Consider the following 12,769-nt stretch of genomic DNA (forward strand, 5'->3'; position numbering starts at 1 on the left):
GCATCATGTGTCCTTGTTGATCCTAGAGTGAAGTACATCAAGCAGAGACTGAGGTGAGATAGTTGACCGCTATATACCCTGGACACAGTATGTTTCGTACTTGTACGTCAACCAGCTTAAATCAATCTAAGCTGATCATTAGTCATTCATTGGAAGATAAAAAAAAAAAACATGTTTTTTTAAATGCACTGGGCGAGACATTGACATTCTTAATAAAACAGTAATTTATTTTTTTTACTGAAAACTGAAACTGTCAGAACAGCACATTACAAGGGCATTGTTAAGATATTTTCTCCAAGGCTCAGTGATAAATCACTTTCATACAGTACACCTGGCATGTGCACAGCATCTCCTTCAAATAAACAAAAAATAAAAAAAACCCCAACTGAAGTTGAAATCTAAATTCATCCTGCTAAAGATGACCGATTGTACAATTATAAGCCACAAAGAATAAACCAGGTCGCCCGACAACCGGCGATGGTGCAGGAGGCACAAAATACATGTAACACAGACAGGACATACGCTCATACAAGAATTTACCGGGTTCAAGCTGGAGTTGTGAAATGTGTACAAAGTTTCCGTTAAGTTAGAACGTTTCTTTATTGAAGGACAGATTGGTAAACTACAATCAGAATCTAAATGTTTGCATTCATCAAATACATTAAAACGTAACAAAAACTGTCTGCATATGAAATAAAATAAAAAATAAAAACACTGTTTACATGAACAAAAAGATGGGTCAAACTTCATTTTCTGCTAATGTGAGCTTCTGACTCTCCCTTCCTCTTATTCCCCTCATTCGCTCCCCCTCCCGCCCCCCCGTCCATTGCCCATCGTTCAGACTGAATAACTAACTATGCGTTACAATAAGAGCGTTGGATAAAAACCATGAGGTAAGAAAGTGGTTTGATTATAGATCATGCAGAACATGCTAAACAGCATCCCCAAAAAAAAACATTTGATGTGAAGGAGGAAGTGTAAAAAAAAAAAAAAATTTAAGTCAAAATACATAGAAGTGTGCATTCAAAAATAATAAAAATATATAGGAATTACACAGCTTTGCGTCTTTGGTTACAAAGTAGGTTGAACAATTTCACAGCTTTTTTTATTGTTTTTTACCCCCAGCCCAGAAATCAAATATGCGCAATAGAATTTTCAAAAAGGTTGGGGGAAGTATGGCAATTTTCTCTACATTTTTTTTCCCCAAAAAAGAAACTATAGCAAAGGAAATGAACAGTGTTCATCAAAATATAACCACCGAAAATTCATTGAAGAATATATATATTTGAAGAACTGGTGTTCACCTGTACAAACCCTCTACGCTCTCAATACTTTACACTCTCTACAAAATGTACATTCAACCTGGATTTCATCTCATTTAAATGAACTGCCTTTTAGTGTTAGCGGTGCTATGCCATAGGAAATTGCCATTTTAAAAGAACCTATTGCCTGTACGGAACTACTTGTTGCATTAGACTACCAAAAATGTCTGACCGATAATCATAAACAGAAAGTTATTATTTTCTCTTCTTTTTTTTGTTTTTAAATATAAGACATTTCTGTTACATTGTTCATTTACATTATGAAAATAGCAGCCCCAAAATAAATAAATGCAAACAGTAAAACTGAACTAATGAAGGTATGTTTTTTTTTTTTTTTTTTTTTTTTTACTTGGGTCAAAGTGTGGTGGCTCTGGGAAAACTAGTCTCGCTCTTCTCACGGTGAGAGACACATTCCTCTTATGGTAGGGTGAGAATCCTCTTCCCCACCTCAGTCTCTTTGTCCCTCTCATTTCCCCCGTTCTTTTCCACTCACCACCAACAGCCCAGTGTTGATTTTGGGGGCCCTTTGGCCCACCTCCAGTTATCCCGCCACAATACAGCCCATCACCTCTCTCCCCTGCGTGGGGACACAGGCTGCGATGTACTCGCCCCTGGCCAGTTCCCCTTCCACTGAACACGGGACGCCCGGACAAAACAATGCTTTCACAGGATGATGATGGTCTAATACTGGGAAGGCCCGACGACAGCAGCAGCACACTGAAGCATGACTCTTAACGCCACTCAAAAAGACAAGGGTGGCAAACAAAGGCCGATTTTGCTTCTCAAAAAAACATCATCAAGTGTTGATTATGTTATGGTTGGTTAGTTGGGGACTCCTCCTCGCGTATTTCGGGGAGGTGTTTTACAGAGGCAGGTGATCACGCCGAGGTGACGTTGGGCTGCTGGAGCAGGCTGAGAGCCTGGGCTGCACCCTCCAAGTGGGGTTTGGTATTGGCGGGGGGTTGCTGCTGAGGCGGGGAGGTGCTGCCGGCCGGGCTGATTTGGGTGGACGACAGCTGGGTGAGCTGATCAGTGTTGGCCAGGGACTTGAGCACAGCATTCTCCCGCTCCAGCTGAGAGTTCCTCTCATACAGCTCCTTGATCTGCTCCTTCAGAACCTCCACCTCCTCCCTCACCGCATACATCAGGTGGCTCTTCACTAGGTCCTGAGGAGAAAGAGAGGGGGAGAGCGTTAGTACAACAACTCAGGAGCATATAACACTACAGAGATGTGAGGGGTCAGAGAGCTAGCAAGACAGAGATACTGCCATATCATGGGAGGGGATACATCAGAGTGCTAGCAAGACAGAGATACTATCATGGGAGGGGATACATCAGAGTGCTAGCAAGACAGAGATACTACCATATCATGGGAGGGGATACATCAGAGTGCTAGCAAGACAGAGATACTATCATATCATGGGAGGGGATACATCAGAGTGCTAGCAAGACAGAGATACTATCATATCATGGGAGGGGATACATCAGAGTGCTAGCAAGACAGAGATACTATCATGGGAGGGGATACATCAGAGTGCTAGCAAGACAGAGATACTATCATGGGAGGGGATACATCAGAGTGCTAGCAAGACAGAGATACTATCATGGGAGGGGATACATCAGAGTGCTAGCAAGACAGAGATACTATCATATCATGGGAGGGGATACATCAGAGTGCTAGCAAGACAGAGATACTATCATATCATGGGAGGGGATACATCAGAGTGCTAGCAAGACAGAGATACTATCATGGGAGGGGATACATCAGAGTGCTAGCAAGACAGAGATACTATCATGGGAGGGGATACATCAGAGTGCTAGCAAGACAGAGATACTATCATGGGAGGGGATACATCAGAGTGCTAGCAAGACAGAGATACTATCATGGGAGGGGATACATCAGAGTGCTAGCAAGACAGAGATACTATCATGGGAGGGGATACATCAGAGTGCTAGCAAGACAGAGATAGTATCATGGGAGGGGATACATCAGAGTGCTAGCAAGAGAGATACTACCATGTCATACGATGTGAGGGGTCAGAGGGCTAGCAAGACAGAGATACTATCATGTCATACGATGTGAGGGGTCAGAGGGCTAGCAAGACAGAGATACTACCATGTCATACGATGTGAGGGGTCAGAGGGCTAGCAAGACAGAGATACTACCATGTCATACGATGTGAGGGGTCAGAGGGCTAGCAAGACAGAGATACTACCATGTCATACGATGTGAGGGGTCAGAGGGCTAGCAAGACAGAGATACTACCATGTCATACGATGTGAGGGGTCAGAGGGCTAGCAAGACAGAGATACTACCATGTCATACGATGTGAGGGGTCAGAGGGCTAGCAAGACAGAGATACCATACCATAGTCATACGATGTGAGGGGTCAGAGGGCTAGCAAGACAGAGATACTACCATGTCATACGATGTGAGGGGTCAGAGGGCTAGCAAGACAGAGATACTACCATGTCATACGATGTGAGGGGTCAGAGGGCTAGCAAGACAGAGATACTACCATGTCATACGATGTGAGGGGTCAGAGGGCTAGCAAGACAGAGATACTACCATGTCAAGCTTTACCACTGATATCAGGTCAAAGGGTATCGCCATCAACTTTTCAATACGTTAGTAGTGCCTAGGCTAGTGGGTAGAATGGTGCAGAACTAGAGATGCACTCACCATCGCTTGCTCGATCTTGTTATCGATGGCTACAACACTGGCTCCAGAAGAACTGTGGAGAAAGAGTCAAGAGAGAAAATAATGTCAACATACCGAAGGAATGAGGAAAAAGCCCCCCCAATTGCTTTGAAGAGAATCATCAATCCTCTACTACACATTCCAATGTATGTTTCTGTTTCCCCATGCAGGGTAATGCAGGAATTTAGGCACAATCCTGTTTTTTTTTTAAAAACATTTGGACATCTGTTGCTTTTCCAGCATGTAGAAGAATGCTGCCATGTCTCTTAATACTGTTTTAAAAAACAGGCTAATTGGGATTTAGGCTAGTTGAACATAAAGGGTTTAAGCAGCACAGATGTTTGGGGGGGAGATTAGGTTTATAGCACAGAACCCAGTGCTGGAAGGGCTATGCAAAATGACGCTCCATTGTGTGGAAAGTCATCGTTTCACGATACTGTACACTTCCAATAGGCCCAGGGCCAAAGTGAGCCGCACATGATGCATTTCAGCGGCACATTTACTCCAATATGATATCTAATCAAGTGTAAACATATCCTAAGGATAAGGGAATAAGCACATTTGCATAAAATTGTTCTACTGTAGAATATAAAAATGCGTGGGCAACTGGTCGCTGCATTCTAGCGACAGAATAACATGCCATACAAAACAGAACTGATCCCGTTATTTGAAAACATTATTTACGTTTATAATGTATAGCTCACAAAAGGTGCATTTCATGTTGATGCACGTGTAAAAACTGCGCATTGGTCACAACACCGTGTGACGTGAAAAAAAAAACGTTTTTAAACACCATCCTCCAAATAATTATGTCAGATGTATATAAATATCATGTTGTTTTGACATGCTCTTGTCTCGACATTGATTTGAGGATAGTATTTGTTTTCGCAATGTTTTGTTGTCTAGGCGACACACAGCATACTGTGTGTCCTTTTATGGCGGTTACCACCACTTCTCCTCCCTTGCTCCGTTTAGCGTATTACCCTTGTAGAAAATGCGTTATACTCACGTCGTTCAGTGGCCAACGTCTCGTAGACACATTAAATAATCTCACAAATCTCTATTTAAACCCCCAAAATGTTGCGTTTCTGATCCTTTTAGCAACGCCCGGTCGATGCCTGTCGTCCACTGACTACACCGCCCCATCTGAACAAAGGCGCTTTCACGCAACGCGCCGCTAGAAGGTGCACTGGCAAGCCAATATATTGTCCACGTCTGTAATTGTGTATTTTAAATATTTTACCGATCCTGTGGAATAAAATTTATTGTATTATTCCTCTATATGCATGTGTGAGGTGAAACTATACGATCTATTCTGCTCCAAATAACAGTGAAAGTTTTAGGTTTCCTCGCTATACTTCAAAACATGAACAGGATACAGAACATTCATTTGCTGATCTATGTTCATATGTATTAAATGTCCCTTTATAGTTAGGACTTCTAGCGCACCGTCGGCATAGGATAACTGTCTACATGTGATACATATTTGTGTGTGAGAGAGTTTGAGTGAGAGTGTGTGTCGGCATATCATAATTCAACAATTGCCCAAAATTATGCTGTCGCGCAATTTAACTAACAATTCGCCAAACGGTTGACAAGATAATTTTCAAATTAGGTCCTGATTACGCCATTAATGTCTTTGGCTCCTCCATTCAATGTAAACAAATCATCGATCAATGGTCTACGACCACTGAATCCCCACGGCTATGTAGACTACGTGACTGGCTGCAGCTCAGCAAGGCGACGAGAGGACGTGCAGAGAGGGAGCACTGTACCCCTAAGGCTATGTAGCCTACATGACCGACTGTAGCGCAACAAGACGATGTGCAGAGAGGGCGCACTGTACCCCTAAGGCTATGTAGCCTACATGACCGACTGCAGCGCAACAAGACGACGTGCAGAGAGGGAGCACTGTACCCTACATGACCGACTGCAGCTCAACAAGATGACATGCAGAGAGGGAGCACTGTACCCCTCAGGCTATGTAGCCTACATGAGACACTGCAGCGCAACAAGACGACGTGCAGAGAGGGCGCACTGTACCCCTAAGGCTATGTAGCCTACATGACCGACTGCAGCTCAACAAGACGACGTGCAGAGAGGGAGCACTGTACCCCTCAGGCTATGTAGCCTACATGAGACACTGCAGCGCAACAAGACGACGTGCAGAGGGCGCACTGTACCCCTAAGGCTATGTAGCCTACACGACCGACTGCAGCGCAACAAGACGACGTGCAGAGAGGGCGCACTGTACCCCTAAGGCTATGTAGCCTACACGACCGACTGCAGCGCAACAAGACGACGTGCAGAGAGGGCGCACTGTACCCCTAAGGCTATGTAGCCTACATGACCGACTGCAGCTCAACAAGACGACGTGCAGAGAGGGCGCACTGTACCCCTAAGGCTATGTAGCCTACATGACCGACTGCAGCTCAACAAGACGACGTGCAGAGAGGGCGCACTGTACCCCTAAGGCTATGTAGCCTACATGAGCGACTGCAGCGCAACAAGACGACGTGCAGAGGGCGCATTGTACCCCTAAGGCTATGTAGCCTACATGACCGACTGCAGCTCAACAAGGCGACGAGAGGACGTGCAGAGAGACAATCACAACTGCCCAGTCAAAACACCACATTGAAGCTACTAAATGCTACAAAGTAGCCAAAGCACTTACATCACTGCGGCTCTCAAACTTCATACAATTGCTAACAACGCCGTGAAGATAAGAGGTACCAACAAGCAGATACAGCAACTATTATCCAGGGTGCACTCGCAACTATGTCCTTCTAACTGACAATATAGAGAGCATGCGTCTAAATACAATCGTAAAGACAGCTACACAATGATGAGGGAATAGCCTCCAAATACTCAACACTATTACCTGCATCGTGCTCTGTAACGAACCACACGTCCTGAATTTGTGGGTGAGGATCCTGGCGAGTAGGGAAGAGTGTAGCTCATTTCGCAACGCATGATGACCAAAACTTCCCAAATTACAACTCTCGGAAAAGAGTTGAACAAGAGTCCACGTTCTCTCTCTGACTCGTAGGTGTACTTTCAGTGTTTTGATGGGAGTGAGTGTCTCCAGTCTTTAAAAGCCTTTTACGTCACATGGGACTTGCCTGGAAGAATGTTAGGGGAGGAGTTTGGTGCGTCTACATTCTAATTTGTCTACTCAGTGACAGGCTTATATAAATCATATTTACTTACTGCTGTTGCAAAACATAATCTCACACTGCATGTGTTAAACCACACCTTTATCAAATCAACTTAAGTTTACTCATGCTTTGCTTTATCTTGGCCAGGTCGCAGTTGTAAAATGGGAACTTGTTCTCAACTAGTTTACCTGGTTAAATAAAAGGTGAAAGAAATAAAATATATGTTTGTATGCATGTTTGATTTGTATCAAACCCAAATTATAGCAATTACTTTTGAATAACTATAGTTATCAAATATCAAGATGGTATTTCAGGGTGATACTATTTTCAGGTTGTGTGGGCCTGATCATTTCCATTGCCTAAACTTGACTTAATACCCCCTAAGGTCAATGTCCACGCCCCTGCGGAAATATTATATATAATTTTTAAAAGAAATCTAATCAATTTAAGATAGATCTGTTTCTTTGCATTGGATTCGTTTCAATCCACAGCATCCGCCTATGTAACACTTCTACTTCTGAGGTGAAAGGTGACAGAGCTAGAGCGGTATTTGTCAGACCATGAGACATGGCGAAAATCAGTCTTCTCACAAAATAGTCTGTAGCGTCCGAACGGTTATGACCCCAAACTTTAATGACCCCTTTACAGAAAGATGACTCTCTCGAACACGATGGCGTTCCCCGTTTCGCTCTACAACCCCCACAAGCGTCTTGGGACTTGTCTGAAGTCGGTACAGCCGATCTGCCAACTTCTGTCTGTAGCATCTGAACAGTTTGGGCTACACACTAATTTAACCCCTAATGCTTTGAGTAAAGAACATGTTATTTGTAAAAAACATTCAAGGTCTTGTTAATGACTACATGTTCAATTCGTATCACTTTAAAAAAAGGTGTAATGCAGAAATCACTCCGCCATTTCCTGGTTGGGTAATTGAGTAATTTGAGATGGGAGTTCCATCTCTAGCAGTAGCCGCTAGATGTGGTTGTAAACAGAGGTTTCTGTTTTCTTCCTACAAATGTGTCTCTTTTCAATGGTTTAAGCTACAAAATATTATGACATTATCACCGAGAGAGAAAACTCTCAGGAATACGTACATACAGTTAGGGTCAGAAGTTTACATACACCTTAGCCAATTACATTTAAACTCAGTTTCACAATTCCTGACATTTAATCCTAGTAAAAACTCCGTCTTAGGTCAGTTAGGATCACCACTTTATTTTAAGAATGTGAAATGTCAGAATAATAGCAGAGAGAATTATTTATTTCAGCTATTATGTCTTTCATCACTTTCCCAGTGGGTCAGAAGTTTACATACACTCAAATAGTATTTGGTAGCATTGTCTTTAAATTGTTTAACTTGGGTCAAACATTTCAGGTAGCCGTCCACAAGCTCCCCACAATAAGTTGGGTGAATTTTGGCCCACTAGTCCTGACAGAGCTGGTGGTAACAGTCAGGTTTGTAGGCCTCCTTGCTTGCACACGCTTTTTCAGTTCTGCCCACAAATTTTCTATAGGATTGAGGTCAGGACTTTGTGATGGCCACTCCAATACCTTGACTTTGTTGTTCTTAAGCCATTTTGACACAACTTTGGAAGTATGCTTGGGGTCATTGTTCATTATGAAGGCCCATTTGCGACCAAGCTTTAACTGAAGTCTTGAAATGTTGCTTCAATATATCCATATCGTTTTCCAACCTCATGATGCCATCTATTTTACGACGTGCACCAGCCCTTCCTGCAGCAAAGCACCCCCACAGCATGATGCTGCCACCCCCGTGCTTCACGGTTGGGATGGTGTTCTTCGGCTTGCAAGCCTCTCCCCTTTTCCTCCAAACATAACGATGGTCATTATGCCCAAACAGTTCAATTTCTCCAAAAAGTACGATCTTTGTCCCCATGTGCATTTGCAAACCGTAGTATTTTTTTATGGCGGCTTCCGGAGCAGTGGCTTCTCCCTTGCTGAGCGGCCTTTCAGGTTATGTCGATATAGGACTCGTTTTACTGTGGATATAGATACTTTTTTACCCGTTTCCTCCAGCATCTTCACAAGGTCCTTTGCTGTTGTTCTGGGATCGATTTGCACTTTTTGCACCAAAGTACATTAAATCTCTAGGAGACAGAACACGTATCCTTCCTGAGCGGTATGACGGCTGCGTGGTCCCATGGTGTTTATACTTGCGTACTATTGTTTGGATGTGGTACCTTCAGGAGTTTGGAAATTGCTCCCAAGCATGAACCAGACTTGTGGAGGTCTACAATTGTTTTTCCTGAGGTCTTGACTGATTTCTTTTGATTTTCCCATGATGTCAAGCAAAGAGGCACTGAGTTTGAAAGGTAGGCCTTGAAATACATCCACAGGTACACCTCCAATTGACTCAGATGATGTCAATTAGCTTAACAGAAGCTTCTAAAGCCATGACATCCTTTTCTGGAATTTTCCAAGATGTTTAAAGGCACAGTTAACTTAGTGCATGTAAACTTCTGACCCACTGGAATTGTCATACAGTGAATTATAAGTGAAACAATCGGTCTGTAAACAATTGTTGGAAAAATGACTTGTGTCATGCACAAAGTAGATGTCCAAACCGACATACCAAAACTATAGTTTGTTAACTAAAAATTTGTGGAGTGGTTGAAAAAGGAGTTTTAATGACTCCAACCTAAGTGTATGTAAACTTCCGACTTCAACTGTACCTACTGCTTCCTTCTACTATGTCTGCAAGCTGTTAGAACAAGACCAGGCACTGAATCTGACAGGGGGAAATAGCATTCATATTTGATGTTATTTTCTACACAGAAGATCACACAACATTGTCTAAATGATCTTCTGAATTTCCCAATACCTTTTATGATGCATCAGTCACTTCAAACCATCTTGAGATTAACAATATTGTCCAACTGATTTTTAATAGACTCACAGCCCAAATTGTAAAAAAGTAAACTTTGGCCGTTAATTACATATTTTTTTTGTACATGGTGGGGGGGGGGGGGGTCACAGAAACATTTTGCTATCAAAATGGAGTTGCAGGACAAAAAAAAAGTTTGGGAACCCCTGAATTAAACAAATCAAATATCCAACAGCTTTCCTCATATCACCAAGGTCCTTACCCTCCAGTCTTCTGTGGCTAAGCATCCAACTATCAAAAATCAGGTATCAAAATATGGAAAAAAATTGTGAAAATGTGGATCGTTACCTTTCCCAGTGTCTCTAGTCAATAGTGGACAACTGGGGAGCCATACATCTTGCTGTGATTACGTACTGTAAACATGTTTGGTATGCATTGGGCTTTAGGTTGGCTACGCATACTACAGCTATACAGACCAGGGACTGAGAGGAATGCGATGCCAACAGGTCCATGATAACTCGCGAGAGAGCTAAATGAAGTGACCGCATTCCACGCAGGGGCCTGAGTTAGATTTAAATCTGACTGGTTGATAAACAAGGAGAGAACAGCACATTCTTCCCCCCCCTTTGAACCGACCAATTAACACATCCAGGACAAAAGGAGGAAACAGAATGCCCAACGGCTGAGTATGGAATGCATTTATCCATAACACATGGACAGCAGGGGAAGGATGATGGACAGGGAGTGGTAAACAGGAGGGGAGACACTGGCAGACAAATCTAAAAGGAAACCAAGGGGGCCGGTACATTTCATTAAGGGAGGGGACCTATGGGCCGTTTATATAAAAGAGACACGGCTTGCTCTGTGTGCCACACACAACAAGGACCTGTTCTGACCACAACAGTGCACGTGCGTATGTGTGCCCCCCCCGCCAGGAACACAACAGCAGACAACATTCCAGTCACCCCCAGACCCCCAACACAACGCACCCACACGTGTATCACCCCCGCGACGCAAACCCAAATATCCAAGTCACCTCACTCCCGACGGGGAATCGGCAGAACCACAACACCCCACATTTGGGTCAGGGGTGCTGACCGGATACCAGGGACACAAAAACAGAGAACACATGCTTTCAGAGATGAACAATCTAATTAGTTCTTCAACAGGGGACAGATGCACAGGCACACGTCGCCCTGTAAAACCATATAAAACACCACACCAGGCGGCGGCAGCTGAACAAATCATACTTCAACCCCTCGGCCAATGGAGGGGGGGGGGGGGGGGGGTTAAGAGATTACTGACTGACGCAGTCTCTCAAATAGCCGCCTGTCCCTTTTAATAGCTGGCACACGTGTCAGCAAATAAACACTGGTCTAAATGAATTGTTTACGAGTTAACTTCAGTGAGTACTCTAAAGGTTGAGCAACAGAAGAGAGAAAGAATACCAACATCATTGCCATGGATGAAACAGCAGTGCGGTTTGACAATCGTCGGCTCGACTAGCAACAAGATCTCACTTCGGTATTCAATGTTTGTCCAGTGGGATAAACATCTGTGGGTGAAGTGAAAGTAGGTAAATGGTTAAAGTTGTTAAAACAGAAAATAACTTCACGGTTAAGCATAAAAAATTTTAAATGACAGTTAAGTTGCACCTAGTGGACGGTATTAAAAAAAGGCATCATCCAATGTCCTGGGGACGAGGGACAAACATCGAATACTGAAGTCTATCTGGTGTGATCGAGTTGCAACTACGGGGGGATACAAGGCACAAGAGAGAGACTGAAGCGTGAAACCTGGGGTGTATGATAGGGAAAGGGCGATACACCCAGTCACTTGTACGAATGCAACAAGACGGCGCCGGAGAACAAGGCTGACATCAGAACTGCGATTACTCACCATGGACCTGCAGAATCCTTTTTTTCCTTTAACAAGTCTGACGAGCCCGGCCTGAACGGTATACTGCTTTCTCAGGAACAGGCCCAGATTCCCATCATTTGCGTAAAGAGAAAGCAGAGAAAAAGGGGCCAGAGGGTGGGCTGCCTTCTGAGAATTCGTAGGCCATCGAATAAACCCCCAATTCCTTCTATTCTGCTAGCAAACGTGCTCTTTTTGAACAATAAAATAGGTGACATACGCAGAAGATTAATCTACCAACGGGACATTCAAAACTAATATCTTATGCTTCACAGAGTCGTGGCTGAACGACGACACTATCAACATACAACTGGCTGGTTACACGCTGTATCGGCTAGATAGCACAGCGGCGTCTGGTAAGACAAGGGGCGGCGGACAATGCATTTGTGTAAATAACAGCTGGTACACTAAGGAAGTTTAAAGGTTTTGCTCACCTGAGGTAGAATATCTCATGATAAGCTGTAGACCACAATATCTACCAAGAGAGTTTATCTGTATTTTTTGTAGCTGTCTACATTCCACCACAGAGCGAGGTTGGCACTAAGAACTCACTGAATGAGCTGTATTCCGCCATAAGCAAACAGGAAAACGCTCATCCAGAGGCAGCGCTTCTAGTAGTCGGGGACTTTAATACAGGGAAACTTAAATCTGTTTTACCAAATTTCTATCAGCATGTTAAAATGTGCAACCAGAGGGGAAAACAACCTCTGGACCACCTTTACACCACACAGAGACGCATACAAAGCTCTCCCTCGCCCTCCATTTGGGCAAATCTGACCATAATTCTATCCTTCTGATTCCTGCTTACAAGCGAAAATTAAAGCAG

The 12,769-nt window shown here is 43.6% G+C and overlaps 1 protein-coding gene across 1 annotated transcript in view; it reads right to left on the reverse strand.

Annotated features, from left to right (window-relative positions):
* Positions 1-202: 202 nt before the first annotated feature.
* Positions 203-12,769, reverse strand: part of LOC139418021 (TSC22 domain family protein 2-like) — a 47,600-nt gene continuing 35,033 nt past the window's right edge. The window contains exons 2-3 of the mRNA XM_071167152.1: positions 4,006-4,057; positions 203-2,488 (exon numbers count right to left, since the gene is read on the reverse strand). Of these exons, the coding sequence (XP_071023253.1) occupies positions 2,201-2,488; positions 4,006-4,057 (340 nt within the window). The 3' untranslated portion in view covers positions 203-2,200. The remainder of the gene's footprint in view (positions 2,489-4,005; positions 4,058-12,769) is intronic.

Source organism: Oncorhynchus clarkii, chromosome 1 (assembly GCF_045791955.1).
Source record: "Oncorhynchus clarkii lewisi isolate Uvic-CL-2024 chromosome 1, UVic_Ocla_1.0, whole genome shotgun sequence".
In the NCBI taxonomy this organism is placed as follows: Eukaryota; Metazoa; Chordata; class Actinopteri; order Salmoniformes; family Salmonidae; genus Oncorhynchus; species Oncorhynchus clarkii.